Genomic DNA, 19,135 nt, shown 5'->3' with positions numbered 1-19,135 from the left:
TGAGGAAGCACCTGTGCATTAATTTGTGTGTGTTAAAAAATAGATTTGGTTGTTCAGAATAACAGTAACATCTGAACAAGTTTTGAACAAGTTTTGAACAAGCCTTGAAAATCTGCCCACTGGCATGAATGGGAAGTATCTTTTGTACATTTTTATTTAGGAAAACAATTGATCAATATTCATTTGCTCTAAACCATTTCATAAGTGATAGTGCCACCTTTAAGACTGTTTTCCCAAAAGAAACTGTTGCTGTGAGCCATAGATTAAATGCTACCTTGACATTTTATGCCATTTAATTGCCACTTTCGGCATGCCTCTTAGGCAACAAGTTAACACACATTTTCTTATGCAAATTGTTTGAATGCAGGTGGTGCCAGTAGAGAAGGTCAAGCTTACCCTTTTCATGAACACCTGGTATCATTTTGGATTTTCAGGGGGGTGGGGTAGCCTAGTGGTTAAAGCTGTCGAACATCACGCCGAAGACCTTGGTTTGATTCCCCACATGGGTACAATATGTGAAGCCCGTTTTTGGTGTCACCTGCTATGATATTGCTGGAATATTGATAAAGGTGATGTAAAACACTAAACTAACTCACCCAGTTGCGTAGATCGATGCTCATGCTATTGATCAGTCTGGTCCAGACTCGATTATTTCCAGACGGCTGCCATATAGCTGAAAATTACTGAGTGAAGCGTTAAACAACTATCAAACCAAATCTGGTGTTAGAATTGGTCTTCAGCAACCCATGCTTGTCGAAAGAGGCAACTAACAGGATTGGGTGGTGCTGTGTTAGACAACCAACCAACCTGCTCATTTTCAGTATATTTAAAATATATGTATATATATGAATTCCCATCTCTCCATGTAGGTTAAATATTCTTAGGTGAGGTGAGGTGAAATTGGGTTTTACGTCGTGCTTGAGAATATTTTGCTCATATGACGACGTGCATGCATGTGTATGTGCGGCTGCTTGTACTAGCCCAGGCTTAAGCTGGTTTTATAGTGCTAGCTCACTGAGATACCATGCCGCAGTAAAGCATGAATACCCCACTCAGACACATTATACTGACTCCGAGGCCGACCAGTCCTTGTTGTACCCATTAATGCCGAGCGCCAGGCAGGGACCAACAAGTACCATATTTTAACGTCTTTTGGTATGACGCGGTCGGGGATCGAACCCGCGACCTTCCGCTCTCGGGAAATATTCTTAGGTCCAGTGTTAAACAAACAAGCTGGAGATACACTAACAATCTGGATTCTGAAGATGAAGAGATGACTTATCTCCAGGGCGCTGTGTAGACATGTAGTCATGACGCCCTGGTCCATGTCTGTGTGGTGTGATTAGGTCCTGCTGTTGATGGATGACCAATGAGCATGCAGATGATTCGCTAACAAGACAGTGATGCAATACGTGAAACTGACCCCGAACCTACGCATATTTATGTCCTGTCGCTTGTGAATGATTCAGCCTGTAACGTCTTTTGGGAGAAAAGTTTTCATTTATGTTGGTGTGTTAAGTTTGTATGAAATTTGTTCAGGAACTTAGCATTACTCTCATCGGGTCAGCAAGATCTGGCGTTGCTATGAGTGAGTGAGTGGGTTAGGGTAAAATGGAATCAGGATTCCAGGTCTCTAGCAACATTTAAATTGATTGTCTGTCAGGTTCCGTGATTTGGTCGCAGCGTGTAACTGTATCCTTTTTGGCATGTTGTTCATTATATCAATCATTGGTATATATGGTCAATTATTTACAGGCAGAATTTGATATTGGAAAATACTGTGAAGAGAGGTGTGAAACATCAAACAGAAATTAATTCGAAATTCATTTCACTCACTGTCCAGTGCACTTATTGTGTCGATTTAAAGGCTCTTCAGTCAATAAAGGTAGACATGTTTCTAATCGTTAATCAAAGGCAGATTGAGTACTGACACAAGTTACAAGTCTTACATGATTGGCAGCCATTGTCTGCTTGGCACCGCGCTGGAGTAGGAGCACTTGCTTCATGGAAAGGTCATGTTTCTTTAACCCCAGGAGTATCTGTGTTAGCTTGGGGACATTGGTCTACTGCTTCTCTCCATTTTAGCAGCAATTGTTACTTGAAAGAAATGGCAATAGTTTTCTGTTAATTAGAGTCAGAGCACCGTTTTCTCGGGAAAGGCATTGCCACCTGATTCTGTTGTAGCGTTATTAGCTTCGGCATGCTTCCATGTTGGGTCAGCATTATGTCAGTGGTGGATTATCAGATGCTGGGAGTGGTTATTGATAGCCTAGTGGCCGAGAGTTGCCTGCCATGATGAAGACCAAGGTTCAACTCCCCAACATCATACAGTGTGTGAAACCCATTCTTGGTAATGCAGGCCATTAGCAGAGAGAGCAGGGACTTCATTAGCTGAGAGAGTAAGGACCACATTAGCAGGGAGAGTTAGGAGCACATTAGCAAGAGAGAGTAAGGACTACAAGGAGCAAGGACTGATTAGAGAGAGTAAGGACCACATTAGCAGAGAGAGTGGACCAAGGAGCAAGGAGCACATTAGCAGAGAGAGTAAGGACCACATTAGCAGAGAGAGTAAGGAGCACATTAGCAGAGAGAGTAAGGACCACATTAGCAGAGAGAGTAAGGACCACATTAGCAGAGAGAGTAAGGACCACATTAGCAGAGAGAGTAAGGACCACATTAGCAGAGAGAGAGTAAGGACCACATAGAGAGAGTAAGGAGCACATTAGCAGAGAGAGTAAGGACCACATTAGCAGAGAGAGTAAGGACCACATTAGCAGAGAGAGTAAGGAGCACATTAGCAGAGAGTAAGGAGCACATTAGCAGAGAGAGTAAGGACCACATTAGCAGAGAGTAAGGAGCACATTAGCAGAGAGAGTAAGGAGCACATTAGCAGAGAGTAAGGACATTAGCAGCACATTAGCAGAGAGTAAGGAGCACACATTAGCAGAGAGAGTAAGGAGCACATTAGCAGAGAGAGTAAGGAGACATTAGCAGAGAGTAAGGACCACATTAGCAGAGGTAGCACATTAGAGAGTAAGGACCACATTAGCAGAGAGAGTAAGGACCACATTAGCAGAGAGAGTAGTAGGAGGAGCACATTAGCAGAGAGTAAGGAGCACATTAGCAGAGAGAGGACCACATAGAGGAGCACATTAGCAGAGAGAGTATTAGGACCACATTAGCAGAGAGTAAGGAGCACATTAGCAGAGAGAGTAAGGAGCACATTAGCAGAGAGTAAGGACCACATTAGCAGAGAGAGTAAGGACCACATTAAGCAGAGTAGAGAGAGTAAGGAGCACATTAGCAGGCAGAGAGTAAGGAGCACATTAGCAGAGAGTAAAGGACCACATTAGCAGAGAGTAAGGAGCACATTAGCAGAGAGTAAAGGAGCACATTAGCAGAGAGAGTAAGGACCACATTAGTAAGGAGCAGAGAGAGTAAGGACCACATTAGCAGAGAGTAAGGACCACATTAGCAGAGAGAGTAAGGACCACATTAGCAGAGAGAGTAAGGACCACATTAGCAGAGAGTAAGGACCACATTAGCAGAGAGAGTAGGACATTAGCAGAGAGTAAGGAGCACATTAGCAGAGAGTAAGGACCACATTAGCAGAGAGAGTAAGGACCACATTAGCAGAGAGTAAGGAGCACATTAGCAGAGAGAGTAAGGAGCACATTAGCAGAGAGAGTAAGGACCACATTAGCAGAGAGTAAGGAGCACATTAGCAGAGAGAGTAAGGAGCACATTAGCAGAGAGTAAGGAGCACATTAGCAGAGAGAGTAAGGAGCACATTGAGCAGTAGGAGCACATTAGCAGAGAGTAAGGAGCACATTAGAGAGGGAGCACATTAGCAGAGAGTAAGGAGCACATTAGCACATTAGCAGAGAGTAGAGGGACCACATTAGCAGAGAGTAAGGAGCACATTAGCAGAGAGAGTAAGGACCACATTAGCAGAGAGAGTAAGGACCACATTAGCAGAGAGAGTAAGGACCACATTAGCAGAGAGTAAGGACCACATTAGCAGAGAGTAAGGAGCACATTAGCAGAGAGAGTAAGGAGCACATTAGCAGAGAGAGTAAGGACCACATTAGCAGAGAGTAAGGAGCACATTAGCAGAGAGTAAGGAGCACATTAGCAGAGAGTAAGGAGCACATTAGCAGAGAGTGTAAGGACCACATTAGCAGAGAGAGTAAGGACCACATTAGCAGAGAGAGTAAGGAGCACATTAGCAGAGAGTAAGGAGCACATTAGCAGAGAGAGTAAGGAGCACATTAGCAGAGAGTAAGGACCACATTAGCAGAGAGTAGTAAGGACATTAGAGAGAGTAAGGAGCACATTAGCAGAGAGAGTAAGGAGCACATTAGCAGAGAGAGTAAGGAGCACATTAGCAGAGAGAGTAAGGAGCACATTAGCAGAGAGTAGCACATTAGCAGAGAGTAAGGAGCACATTAGCAGAGAGTAAGGAGGAGCACCACATTAGCAGAGAGAGTAAGAGTGTAGGACACACATTAGCAGATTAAGGAGCACATTAGCAGAGAGAGTAAGGAGCACATTAGCAGAGAGTAAGGAGCACATTAGCAGAGAGAGTAAGGACCACATTAGCAGAGAGAGTAAGGAGCACATTAGCAGAGAGTAAGGAGCACATTAGCAGAGAGTAAGGACCACATTAGCAGAGAGAGTAAGGACCACATTAGCAGAGAGAGTAAGGAGCACATTAGCAGAGAGAGGAGCACATTAAGGAGAGAGGAGTAGCAGGGAGCACATTAGCAGAGAGTAAGGAGCACATTAGCAGAGTAAGGAGCACATTAGCAGAGAGTAAGGAGCACATTAGCAGAGAGAGTAAGGAGCACATTAGCAGAGTGTAAGGACCACATTAGCAGAGAGAGTAAGGAGCACATTAGCAGAGAGAGAGTAAGGAGCACATTAGCAGAGAGTAAGGACCACATTAGCAGAGAGTAAGGAGCACCACATTAGCAGAGTAAGGCACCACATTAGAGAGAGAGAGAGTAAGGACACACATTAGCAGAGGAAGTAAGAGAGTAAGACACATTAGCAGAGAGTAAGGACCACATTAGCAGAGAGGTAAGTGTAAGGACCACATTAGCAGAGAGAGTAAGGACCACATTAGCAGAGAGAGTAAGGACCACATTAGCAGAGAGGTAAGGACCACATTAGCAGAGAGTAAGGACCACATTAGCAGAGAGTAAGGACCACATTAGCAGAGAGTAAGGACCACATTAGCAGAGAGTAAGGACCACATTAGCAGAGAGTAAGGACCACATTAGCAGAGAGAGTAAGGACCACATTAGCCAGAGAGAGTAAGGACCACATTAGTGGAGAGTGTAAGGACCACATTAGCAGAGAGTAAAGGACCACATTAGCAGAGAGAGTAAGGACCACATTAGCAGAGAGAGTAAGGACCACATTAGCAGAGAGAGTAAGGAACAACATTATCGCATCATGATCGCAGAACGTAAGGGACCAAAATTAGCAGGCAGATCATTAACTGAGAGAGTAAAGGGCAACATTACATCAAAGAGGCTGGTATCTTAAGTTTGTGACGACCCTGCTGTCCTATTTTATGGGTACTGAGCGAGGACGTCACCAGCAGAAGTCAGGAACACATGACGATCACATGGTTATCAGCGGCAATAACGATAGAGATCAATATAGAGATTGACTCAAACAACAGCAGTGCAATAGTTGATCCCTAGGGTGGGCGCTTATCAAAGACCTATTGTTCCACTCTTGAAGTTTATCTTGTGACTGCTTCATGAAATAAATTCGTAAAAGTAAGCATGAGGAAAACATCTCTACTTACTCATAAGAATGTGTTCTATTTTCTAAAGAAACATGGAAAAACATTTCATGTATTCAGTAGATGTAGACATTGAATCCGATCATGAGGAAAGTCAGTGAAGTTTGGTTTTACGCCACTTTTAGCAATATACCAGCAATATCATGGCGGAGGACACTAGAAATGGGCTTCACACATTGTACCCATATAGGAAATTGAGTGAGTGAGTTTAGTTTTACGCCACACTCAGCAATATTCCAGCTATATGGCAGCGGTCTGTAAATAATCGAATTTGGACCAGACAATCCAGTGATCAACAGCATGAGCATCGATCCTGTTAGCAAATGGGACAAGTCATGATGACATGTGTCAACCAAGCCAGCGAGGCTGACCACCCGATCCTGAAGGTTTATTCTAGTCACCTCTTCACGACAAGCATGGGTTACTGAAGGTTTATTCTAACCCGACCTTGTTGGATCATTGTGATATTATAAAGGAAGAGGAGGAAAGGAAAATACATGGCTTGGGGGGTGGGGGGGAAATGGGATTCCTGGTTTGACGACAAATGACAAAATCATGATGTACATGTTAACAAGGGTGATCAACCGAGCTTAATTCTAACCTGAGAGGGTCTGATTGTATCTTCCTTCTCAGCTGTGAGCTAAGAAAGTAAGTCATTTTCTGGCCATGAGATAAAATTGCAGGAGGTGGGCGTGCAGCTTGCATGTCATCCGCTGTATTGTGATCGTAACATTTACCACAACAATAAACCTGAGACTGGAGACTTAGCGATGTTCTGCAGTGTTGTGCAGTGGATTTGTCCATACTGGCTGCCATGGTTTGAGAGGCCATTGCTCAAGATTCTCTATGTTTTTACATTGTCAGGGTATTATGGGATGAGGGGGGAAGGGACCATTAAAAACTGTTACATGTAGATGGGGGACAGCAGAATATGATACAATTCTAGGAGCAATGTTATCTCCCTCTCCAAAATAAATCATGTATGCATGCATGCTCGCGTATGTGTGACACTCATGCACACACACACATGCATGCATGCACATACACCACATACACATGCCAACCAGTTCCTCTAAAGAGTGTAAGATACAATCTGATTGGTTTGAAATGTGGAATGGTTTTTGAAGCCTGTAAATCTGTGTCAATGTAGTATAATCGCCTTTCTCAGTCCCAAATAACAAAAGCATTGCATTTTTAAATTCTGACCTGAACAACTTAATTTTCCTTAATTCTCTGCAAACTAGACAGATCAGTTCGTGAACACCTGGTATCATCACTATTTCATAGTGATTCATAAACACATGCCCTGTCATCGTATCGCATGGTGACAATCACTGGATTGTCTGGTTCAGACCTGATTTGTTTACAAACAACATCATACAGCTGTAATACTGCTGAAACAAATATCTGATCATGATATAGTCACAATTGTACAATCGACTCTGCTTTTGGCAGAGATTTCTTATGAATGTGTAAAGGGTTTTGTCGTTCTTCTATTTCTATCGCTTCTGTTGCCATGGAAATACTTAAATTCATCTATTAGGACAGTAATAGATGACTGCCTCTACAACGATAACTTTCCCGACTATCTCAAACATCTCGTCTCCGTGTATGTACCTCAGCGAAGACTCCAACCCTCCTCTGACTCTCTCCTCACCCAACACAGATCTCCAAACCAATTGTCTGACCGAGCCTTCTCCTTTGCCAGCCCTAAACTGTGGAACTCTCTTGCAAAGGAAATCAGGAACACTTCATCGAAAGAAATTTTAAATCTCTGCTAAAGACCCATCTATTCACTGCTGCCTTTCTGTAAAGTTATATGAACTATTTCCCTCCCTAATATTGTCACAGCGCCACTGAGCATCTCTATGGTGGATATTAGGCGCTTTATAAATACATTATTATTATTATTATTATTATTATTTAAAGTGTTTGACTGGCATTTAGAAGTGATACACATAAAGGGAACAATTTATGGATGTCAACATCTGTAATTTGAGGAACACAAAAGTTTGGAGTGTATTCTTACTTCAAAGTGAATCAAAACTGGGAAGCAGATAACGATATAAACAACAGTGATCAGATAACAATGGTGGACACTTGAGAAGGGAATTCTGTAGTTTGTGGGTACTGATTTGAAATGGCAATTGACACATAGAAGCCAGGAGTTCATCCAGGAGTAGACAGGAGCTTGAAATTCAACTTCACCGCTTATCTCCCCTTATTTTACAGGCACATGAACTGACTGCAGTTATCTCCCTTACTTTACAGTAACATTACTTCACTGACTTGTCTTGCTTCACTTTACAGAACAGAAGCACAGTGATTACCTCCCTTACAAACTCACTGACTTATCTCCCCTTGTGTTACAGGATCTCCAGCAATCCTCAGAGCAGCTTCACCAGTTGGACAATGACTATCAGGAAGCACTCCGAAAACTTGAGCACAAACAGATCGAGATTGACCGGCTGCATGAGGTAGACATAATCTTTCTGAAATATCAGCTGCTTATAAACTGTATGTCGGCCCAAGCCCTCTCAACCATGACAAAAGATTTATTATCCTGCATTCTTATCAAAGAGGAAAATGTTCCTCCATATCAATAGTACTAAATTTATCAATTGCAGTTTGAAAGTTTTCTTAATAATCCTCTGATGAATGACTATGATGTATTTGAGGTGCCACAATTCATTTGCAGAGTTGTGCCCCTTACCTGTTGTAGGATCTCAACACTCACTCACTTATTTCTGTTACAGTCACAGGAAGAGGCAAAAATAGAACACGAGACAGCAGTGAGGGAGCTCCAGGTGAGACTTATCTGTTATTATCCCCAGGGTATTTCTGAAAATACATCTTGGTAACTTGATCGGAGTGGATCATGATATAAGGAGTTCTGGTACTGAAGGGCGGTGGGGTAGCCTAGTGGTTAAAGCGTTGGCTCGTCACGCCGAAGACCCGGGTTCGAATCCCCACATGGGTACATTGTGTGAAGCCCATTTCTGGTGTTCCCCGCTGTGATGTTGCTGGAATATTGCTAAAAGCGGCGTAAAACCAAACTCAGTCAGTCAGTCTGGTACTGAATTTGTTTACCATCCAGACAGTTGTTTTCAGACATTCATGTTCTTCCTTTCATACATTCTTTCACTCATTTATTTACTGTTATTGTCAGTGAATCATTACTAGGCTAATCACTGTTTGTTAAAGAATCATAAAATTTGATGTATGTGTAAAATTCCATAAAATGGCTTGCTTGAATGACCAAAGACATGTATTTGGCCCTAGACTTTGTCTTTGAAAATAGGGTGGTGGAGTAGACTAAGGCTCAGAGTATTCACTTGTTAGAACTGGGTTCAAATCCCATGGGTACAATGTGTGAAGCCCATTTCTGGTGTCCATTCTGTGATATTGCTGTGTAAACTGCTAATGCTATGTTTACACTATCACGATGCACGCCACGATTGAAATCGTGGTCTTAATCATGGACTAATCGTGGTGATCCTATCAGATCTTATCAGATCTTGAGGTCAAACGTGTTGATCGTAGAAGAACTTTGGACAGTTAATAAAATTTCTACAATCAACACAATTAATATGTCAATCGTAGTCATTGCATCAGATCTTATTGAAGGTAACAAAGCGCAACATATCGCGTCTAATGGTGCTTCCAAATCGTAGTGATCGGAATCAGTTGTGGTTGTGTGGGTTGTAGTTTTCACTCTGTAGAAGTTCAAGAAACAGAGAAGCCCATGGTCAGTCGGGCTGTATATATTCCCGTCGAGGGCCAATCGTTGCTCAAATGGCCAATCATGGCATTCGTAACGAATTGCTCGACAGTGTGAACCTAGCATAATAAAGACATAAAACCATACTCACTCTGAATAATATTGATGAAACCAAATGCTGCATTTAAATTTAAAAGGATCCCTTGAGAGATGATGTGTTTGAACCTGTTAACAAATCTTGACTTGCTTCATTTAGTGCTTTTAGGCCTTAGGGAAAGTATTTCAAGGACTGACACAGACTAATTTGGCCTGTTTAGACTTCCATTAAGCCTTCACATGGCTTAAAACTCACAAGAGACCTGTGAAGATCCGGGTTAGAATTGGTCTTCAGTAACCCATGCTTGTCCCAAAAGGTGACTGACAGGATCGGGAGGTCAGGCTCTCTGACTTGGTTGACACATGTCATCATATCCCAGTTGCGTAGATCGATGCTGTTGATCACTGAATTGTCTGGTCCACTATGTTTCAGATAAGAATACAGGATCTTGAGCAGCAGTGCCAAGTGCATCAGCACCGACAAGCAGACCTGAAGTCAGAACTAACAGCAATTAAAACAGAAGCTCTCCACCACAGAGCTTTAACCACTTCCACACAAATACAGACCGAGAAACCACAACATATATCTACTGGTACTGATGCTCTCCCCTTGTTGCCTAGCAACAGTTATAATCGAAGATCTTCCTCCAATCAAAATGGTCACCCAGTAGAGGGTTCGTGGTGTTTTTCATCATTTTCTCTCTAGTTACATCTTCTCCAGGCAGGGATGGCACCAATGGTCTTCCAGCATCATTTCTACAGATTTTGGTTCATGAATCTCTTCAGGTTGTGTTAAATAAAGTTGTCGACATGCATAATATTTTGAGCAAGAACTTTTACCAGGTTTAATGTATAGTTATTTTGTTTTAAATACTAAGAATTTTTTTACACAATTCCTGGCATTTTTCTTTTGCCAATGCCAGAAGTCTGTAATTAACAAGATCCATGTTAAGATGTATTGTCACCGTGCCTGGGGAAGATTTTGTTTGAAGCCTTTATTCCTTGATCTTTATTATTCTCTCTGTTTCCCTTGACCACATGGGATCTTGGTGCTTCTGAAAGAAGCAAGTAAATCCACATCCATAACACGAGAAGAAAAGTAGTGATTTAAAAAAACCATAAGGTATGCAAGTTCCATATTACCAGTATTAAAGTATTTCTTCCTTAAAATTGGGGCGGTGGGGTAGCCTAGTGGTCAAAGTGTTCGCTCATCACGCCAAAGACCTGAGTTTGAGTCCCCACATAGGTACAATATGTGAAGCCCATTTCTGGTGTCCCCTGTGATATTGCTGGAATATTGCTAAACTCACTCACTCACTTTCCCAAAATTAGGCCAAGATAAGCATTAATTCAAACAAAATTGATAAGTCTAAAGCATGAAGACAAATAGCAATTTCTGAAATATACAAGCTATGCAAGCATGTATACCACCCATCTGTCTCTCAATAATTGTAGGTTATATAGTCATTTCTTCTTGAATATACATGTACATGAAATGAGCATGAAATAAACAGATCTGGATGGTATAGCTAGGGAAGAAAAGTCATGATTTCCTAAAATATGCAGGATGTGATAAAATCTGTATCACCCCTCACGCTGTGATTAGGTATGTGTTTATACCGCCTCTGTGGTGTAGTGGTTAGAGCGGCCCGCGGAGAGCGGAAGGTCGCGGGTTCGATCCCATACCGCGTCATACCAAAAGACGTTAAAATATGGTACTTGTTGGTCCCTGTCTGGCGCTTGGCATTAATGGGTACAACAAGGACTGGTCAGCTCGGAGTCAGTATAATGTGTCTGAGTGGGGTATTCATGCTTCACTGCGGCATGGTATCTCAGTGGGCTAGCACTATAAAACCAGCTTCAGTCTGGGCTAGTACAAGCAGCCGCACATACACATACACACGCATGCACGTCGTCATATGAGCGAAATAATGTCAAGCACGACGTTAAACCCAATCTCACCTCACCAGGTATGTGTTTATAATATTTTATTTCTTGAATATAGGCAGGGTGAGTATTCAAAATGGATGGATAGTATAACACTGGAAAAAATAAGTAGAGATTTTCAGAAATGTGCAAGATATACAAACATGTTTATCACAGACTTTTGCTCCAGTGTATCTCTGGTTACAAAGAATATTTTCTTGGAATTAGACCAAAATGAGCATGAAATTAAACAAACAAAAACAGTTCCATATAAGGCATTAATACAGGAAGGTTTGAATATCAAGGAGCTTATTCAGGTTTGGTATAACAAAAAATTGTCATCAAAAGCTTTGACATTAAACCAGTGAAGAAAGATATTTTGACATTTGTAGGTTAATTCCGATCATTCTGCTCTGGCATTTTGATGACTTTCTTGGCTGTTCAGACTAATATTAGTTACGAATTGTTGTATTGTATTTGGACATAATTAATAGACTCTACCAAAAACTTGTAAGTTTACTGTATTGTATTACACTTCGTCATCTGCAACATGTTAGTACCTCTGGCATATACACAGAAAGTGGGGGTATTTTAAGTTTAAATTTAAACTCATTTGAAGTTATTGTACAGTGACATTTGGATATATTCCTTCAATCTATTATTGGTTAAGCTTTTCTGTAAACAGTTTGGACATTATATATAAATTACACAAAATTACTAAGTTACGTCTTTGACATTTCATGCACCCTTGGTACATGGAAAGAAAGAGTGGGTGTTTGAATTTAAACTTATTAATACGTCATACTGTAGAAAATAAAAACAAATAAGCAGATTGCACATGATCAATCAAACCTCTGTGCATAAACGTTTGCAACAACAAAATTTGGTTTCAGAAATAGAGAAGGGTCGATGTTAGGTATATTGGATATATTGTTTTAACAATTCTCTGTTAAAACTGAAAACACAATAAGCTGCACTCATTAGAGTCCTTTATTTGTATAGAAGATGAACATTATGTGAGTTTTATTTTGAAGCAGATGTTAGCATGAGGCTTCAAATGATAAAATGCATGTTAGTTTATGCATTGTAATTACAAAGTGTTTGACCTGTGAAGGTCCGGGTTAGAATTGATCTTCAGTAACCAGTTCTTGTAAGAGGCGACTAGGATTGGGTGGTCAGGCTCACTGACTTGGTTGACACGTGTCATCGTATCCCAATTACGTAGATCGATGCTCATGATGTTGATCACTGGATTGTCTGGTCCAGACTCGATTATTTACAGACTGCCACCATATAGCTGGAATATTGCTGAGTGTGACGTAAAACTAAACTCACTCACTCACTCACTACAAAATGTTTGTCACGAAGTATCTTGAGGTTACACAAAACCAAATATTTTCCCACTGACTTCTATAGTAATGTTATATTCTTTAAAATTAACTAAGATATCAACAGCTAGTATATGTGTGTATAGTCGGTCCTTAAAGAAGCAGTAAAAATATACAATATGACCATCTCAGCTGGCTCCTTTTCTGAGTACAGGAAGCTAAACAGACAAACTCCAGTTCCGCACAAAATGTCAACCTCCTGAAAATACCTGTGGTAGCATTCAGTATAAGTCATCAGTAAAAAAGACAGCACTAAATATTAAAAAAACATTGTCAATTTTTTATTGATGGATGGATGTACAATTAAAAGCACAACAATCTTGCACAAAATCAGCCAATCACAGCTTTCATAGGATTCACTCTGCACTGAAGGCTCCCTTCAAAAAGTGCTTATTAAACTACAGATTCTGATTTGCTGTAGTGTAACCTGATTCAGACGAAACTTGTGAAGCACAAGTAATCAATTTGCTGTGGCCATACTGATTAAACTGTATCTTTTTGTCATGCTATTTTAGAATTTCTTAATTCCTTTCTTTCCATAACTTTATCTAGATCCTGTGGTTCCCTCCCATTTCTCCCTCAGTGAGACATCTGTTGGTTATATTCCAACCTCCGAATCCAGCAAGTCTCTTGACACAGGTGAGGGGATTTCTCCATCAATTTCATGGTTATCTATGTTGAACTTTTTATTATGTATTAGTTATTTTGTTCATAATGTTACATTTCAAACTTTATTTGTTGAAATTATATATTTTTATTACAGAAAGAGCGTAGTTTGTTTTTGCATCATGTATCATACTGGTAAATGGTGACATATGCTGGTGAAGTCAACCCATTGTGTCAAACTCAATTAGGATGATACTATGGTTTTCTTGAATTAAATGCTTGGTCCATATACCTGTGGCTGAAATATTGCCGAAGGTCGTGTAAAACAATACTGAATCATTGACATCATGTAATCCCTAGTAGATGGCCCAGTGGGTAAAGTGCTTGTTTGTCACACTTAAAGTTCTGGGTTTGATTCCCAATGGATACAGTGTGTGAAGCCCAGTTCTTGTTGCTGGAAAATTGCTGAATACAAAACTCTACTATTTATTATATGGATATAACCTTCAGCATAAGTATTAAAAACAATACAAAACCACGGATACTACAGTTATGTGTTATTGTTCAGCACTTGTAAAATACAATGTTGCATCCAGATGGCATGAGGGTGGGATTTCAACATTGATAAGGAACCCTACTTGAAACCGATATTTCCAGGATAGATAAAGTCTGGGTTTTTTTTCAGTTCTCACTTTGTGTTTGTTCGTTTGTTTAACACCGCACTCAGCAATATTCCAGCTATATGGTGGTGGTCTGTAAATTATCAGAGTCTAGACCACACAATCCAGTGATCAGCATGAGCATTGATCTATGCAGCTGGGATATAATGACATGTGTCAACTAAATCAGTGAGCTGACCACCAGATTCCGTTATTCATCTCATGCATGGATTGCTGAAGACCATTTCTGAAACTGATCTTCTCTGGTGGCTTGATTTAATTATTAATGTATGATAGAGTATTTGGATATATAAGATGATATTGAAAGCTTGCAATAAAATATCACTGGGAAATTATTTGGGGGTTATTTGAATGTATTTTTAATAAAAATATGCCATATCTGGATGCAACTTGAAAATACTGTTACACATTTTGTATTGCTTATGAGCACAGTTTGCTAAAGTACTGTTTTAAACCATTATGTTTTCTTCACGATAAGCAGTGTTACACAATAATGCACCTGTAAAATAAAAAGCAAGTTGATTTTTTTGTTCATCTGATACACTGTGGGACAGAAATCATACACTAGGGGATTACACGTTATTGAGACTTTTAGATTCTCTGTTATGTTTGGTACAGTTCAGCTTTTAGCTTAAGCTTCTAGAAAGTTCTATGCATCTTATTATGTTCGTCAAACACATCTTTAGACCCTTTTATTTGATATTCTGTATAGTCAGCTTTTAGAGAGACAATTTGATATGTAAGAAAATTAACCTTACATAATTTTTAAGCATCATTATCAAATTCTTTAATCATAAAGTCATAATCTTTGTTACAATGGCAATATTAGTTGAAGAAGTTTCTAAACATTCACATTTTTAACAATCTTTCATTCAAATAAAATATGTCATTTTTTAAAAAGTGTGTGTAAACAATATCAAAAATAAATTTAAAATCAGCCAAAGGGAGATTTTATTCAATTGATCACAAAATTAACATTTAAGCTGAAATTTATGTTTAAGTTTTCAGAATTGTCAAACCTTTACCCCAGTTTTCTGACATAGCCTCAAATTAACTTTTGTCATGTGCTGTAAATGTACCTCAGATAAGTCTTAAAATAACATTTCCATGCGATAGATCTATTCTAAGGAAGATAGTAATCGGTAGTCATTTTGATTGCACGTGACGTCAGTAAAGTTCCACTTCTGTTCGGTAAAGTAATCACTTGTTATGAAGCTATCACCAAAGAAGAATCCATTTCGGTGCGTCGTAAACAAGACCGCGCCATCTTGTGGATGTTGATCTCTGACGACGATGTCCACGGTTCTTCTCTGGGCAGTGAAACATGCAACCTTTTCCATTACTGAAGCTCGTAAAAAACGTCGAGACCATGACAGATTATTATTAGACCTTGTAAAGGTTTCTGAATGATGAAATCTCGTTATCTCTGCTACAAGATAGGCTTGCTGCATGGACCCGTGTCTGTAATGATGTAGGGTATTTCTGTATGATAAATAACATTAAATTAGTGACATGCTTCTTCATTTTGTGATTAGGGTCCATAAATGTAATGTATTAATTGACAGACAGAAAGTAATATTCAGTAAAAGGCCACTGGCCCAAAATATATGTACGTAAACGAGATCATAGGGTTAAATCAATTTCATTAATAATTTGTTGTATTTTTTCATTCTTTAATACAGTATCAGCTAATAAGTAATAAATGAGTGAGTGAGTGAGTTTATTTCTACCTGCTCTCAGCAATATTCCAGCTATATGGCGGTGGATTAATTAATGAATTAATTAACATATTCAGTTGTTGCATTTTCTGACATATCATTACAATCATAAAACCATTAAAATGGACAATTCAGATTGAAATTAAAATTTAAGTACTTTTACTGTAAGATTTTTATTGTAGATATTTTTATTAAAATAAAGATTTTTTTTTTTAATTCAAACTTAATAACATCTGAAAGTAAATGAATATCTTTGAGAAAATTCTCTACTTGTGATTAATTTTGATGGAACATACTTTAGCCAATGTTCACATTGATATATAAAGGACAAAAAATTAAACCTTTTGGAATTACCTTTGACCAGAGATCCGACATTCAAGCTACCAAACATTGTACATTGCTTAATGGAATACTGATCGTCAATTCGGAGATGGATTCGGCTTCAATAAATGTGACACGATTTATTTGGTGATCAACTTCTAAGTTTTCCTTTGGACTGATGAGAAAAATTATCTCATTTATCGTAACAACCTGTTGCTATGGTAACGTGGTAATACAGACCACAGAAAGCATCATAATGGGCCTTAAGACAATGCTTGCTGAGCATCCATATTGCCTGGATTCTCAGTGTAGCTTTTTTTTAAATAATAGATTAAAATTTAAATATGTAATTGACTCTGGCAGAATAATTTAAATTTCAATTACATTCCTAATGTATCATGTAATACAATGCTTGATCATTGCATGCATTAGAAACTTCTCAGAAAATGTATATTGATGTTTTTTATGAACTTTTATGTAAAAGTCAGATCAATGTTTTAAGGAGAGTATTTGATTTCTTAAAGATATTGATGTGAACTCTTATCAGCGTTTTCTATTTGTTATTTTTTTTTTCCACAATGTTATAATATCTTATGACTAACAAAGCACCCAAACCTCATGTGCATACTGCTGTAATGGGGTTTTCTCAATTTGCGTTTCTATTCTCTTATACTTCCTTAAATGCAAAATGCAAATTTAATCTCAATGTATATATTTGATGTGAACTGTACCATTGATGTATTTCAGCGGTGGGGTAGTCTAGTGGTTAAAGCGTTCGCTCGTCATGCTGAACACCCAGGTTCGATTCCCCACATCGGTACAATGTGTGAAGCCCATTTCCGGTGTGCCCCACCGTGATATTGCTGGAATATTGCTAAAAGCGGCGTAAAACTAAACTCACTCACTCACTCCATTGATGTATTAGTGATTGACTTTAGTTTTACGCCACACTCAACAGTACTCCAGCTATATGGCGGCCATCTGTAAATAATCGAGTCTGGACCAGACAATCCAGTGAAGTATCAAAATGCATATATTGTGCACCTCTTCCGTTTTCTCTAACTCTGACAGAAGTAGGGTAGTCTAGTGGTTAAAGTGTTTGCTTTTCATGCTGAACCCTGGGTTTGATTCCCATATGAGTAAAACCCTATTTCCAGTGTCCCTTATCAGGATGTTTCTGGAATATTTATAAAAATATAATAACGTCACATTTTCATGTCGGAATTCAGTTTATGGGTGTACGTAAATATTTAAATATGACAAATTGATTCAATACTGTATACAACCTACAAACAAAAACTTACTTTTAAATGTAGATTGTGTGAATGGTTGGTGCTTGCAATGCAGGATATGCTAATATACACATCCTGGTGAAAACCTGATGTCATCACTGGTTATTTATAAGTGATCCATTCCAATAATTTTCATCATTATTTTGCCTTTTATGTTTTGACAAATAATTCAGACTGATTATTCTCTACTTTTGAAGTTAATCATAGATCAAGAATTCATTTTAAATGCTCAAATTCAGACATATGACCATGATTCATTATTCTAGCACGACATTGTGTGATACTCGATTCTGATTGGCTAAGAGCTGGCGCGTTCGGTTTTTACATTACATTTAGCGGTCTTAAATCAACGATAAAGGACCACAAAATTGAAAACAGAGTAGCTTTATCTTCTAATTAATTACTTAATCAGAAGCAATTAAATATATTTATGTGAGTGAAAAACAGTTCATTGAAGTACAGTGGATTTTTTTGTGTGTGTGTTCTCAGTGCAAATAGGACTATGTAGTTTCTTCATGAAATATTTTAGGACATTTCCTTGACAAGATTTATTTTTTGCTTCCAGATATTGCAGATGGTGAAGGAATCATTACTTTATTTCCTCTTATAATTACTTTTAAGTACATATTTAAATTATGTAGGCATCATAATAAAATACTGTGGTTCCACTAACCAACTTGACATGAACACACTGGCACTGATCATTTTGCTGTGAATCAGAATCAACATGCTTCTATTTCAGCTGTTTGTTGTTTTTATTTTATTTTTATAAAATGAATGCATTTATCAAAATTGAATATTCCTATTGATAATTTCATAAAATCAGGGTGTGTTTGTCCGAGTTGTTAAAGACATTGCGATTCACTGTAGAGAGTTGCCTCCCTTGGTGATCAGTACACCCATGCTGGTGGGTTTGAAGCCTGGTTTGCTCCAAATATGTTTCTATGGTTTGTCAGTACCATAACCTTGGAGTTTGGCAGAGCGGTGAACATCTGAGACCTGCATTGTTTCAGACTTTCCTCCTGCAGTTAGCTTGACATGCCGGGTCGTCGGGGTAGTCTAGTGGTTAAAGCGTTGGCTCCTCATGTGTACAATGAGTGAAGCCCATTTCTGGTGTCCCCCGCAGTGATATTGCTGGAATATTGCTAAAAGCGGTGTAAAACCAAACTCAGTCAGTAGTTTACATGCCATGATAGAACTAGAAAACTGTTCAAAGTGGCATTGAGCCCAACTCACTCACTCACTCATGAAATCAAATTATTTTGGACCACACTAATTATTTTTACACCTACAGGAACTTTAATGCAGTTTTGTAGCCTGATTCTTTCATAATTTTGGCTCTCATTTAGTCCTTTAGTATTGATAGTCATTTATATTTTGTTTATCATTAAGAAATATGAAGCCACTTACTTCATGGATGATTGCAGTAGATTAGAGCAACCATTATTTTGAAATGGATTGAAAACCTTGTGTCATAAAAAATTGCTACAAACTGAGGGGCTCAAGGTAGAGGAAATGCTGTAGGCGCTATTTGCTTTTACGTTTTTCTACAATAATTACTCCCTATTA

The 19,135-nt window shown here is 39.0% G+C and overlaps 1 protein-coding gene across 1 annotated transcript in view; it reads left to right on the top strand.

Annotated features, from left to right (window-relative positions):
- LOC124254225 (RIMS-binding protein 2-like) overlaps positions 1-19,135 on the top strand; it is a 171,066-nt gene that overhangs the window by 119,600 nt on the left and 32,331 nt on the right. Inside the window, exons 8-11 of the mRNA XM_046688114.1 lie at positions 8,191-8,295; positions 8,575-8,625; positions 10,069-10,309; positions 13,502-13,588. Of these exons, the coding sequence (XP_046544070.1) occupies positions 8,191-8,295; positions 8,575-8,625; positions 10,069-10,309; positions 13,502-13,588 (484 nt within the window). The remainder of the gene's footprint in view (positions 1-8,190; positions 8,296-8,574; positions 8,626-10,068; positions 10,310-13,501; positions 13,589-19,135) is intronic.

The sequence above is a fragment of the Haliotis rubra genome, unplaced genomic scaffold (genome assembly GCF_003918875.1).
Source record: "Haliotis rubra isolate DU_JTF1 unplaced genomic scaffold, ASM391887v1 Scf569, whole genome shotgun sequence".
Lineage (NCBI taxonomy): Eukaryota > Metazoa > Mollusca > Gastropoda > Lepetellida > Haliotidae > Haliotis > Haliotis rubra.
The sequence above is the reverse complement of the archived record's forward strand: the minus strand, read 5'-3'. Positions and strand labels throughout refer to the sequence as shown.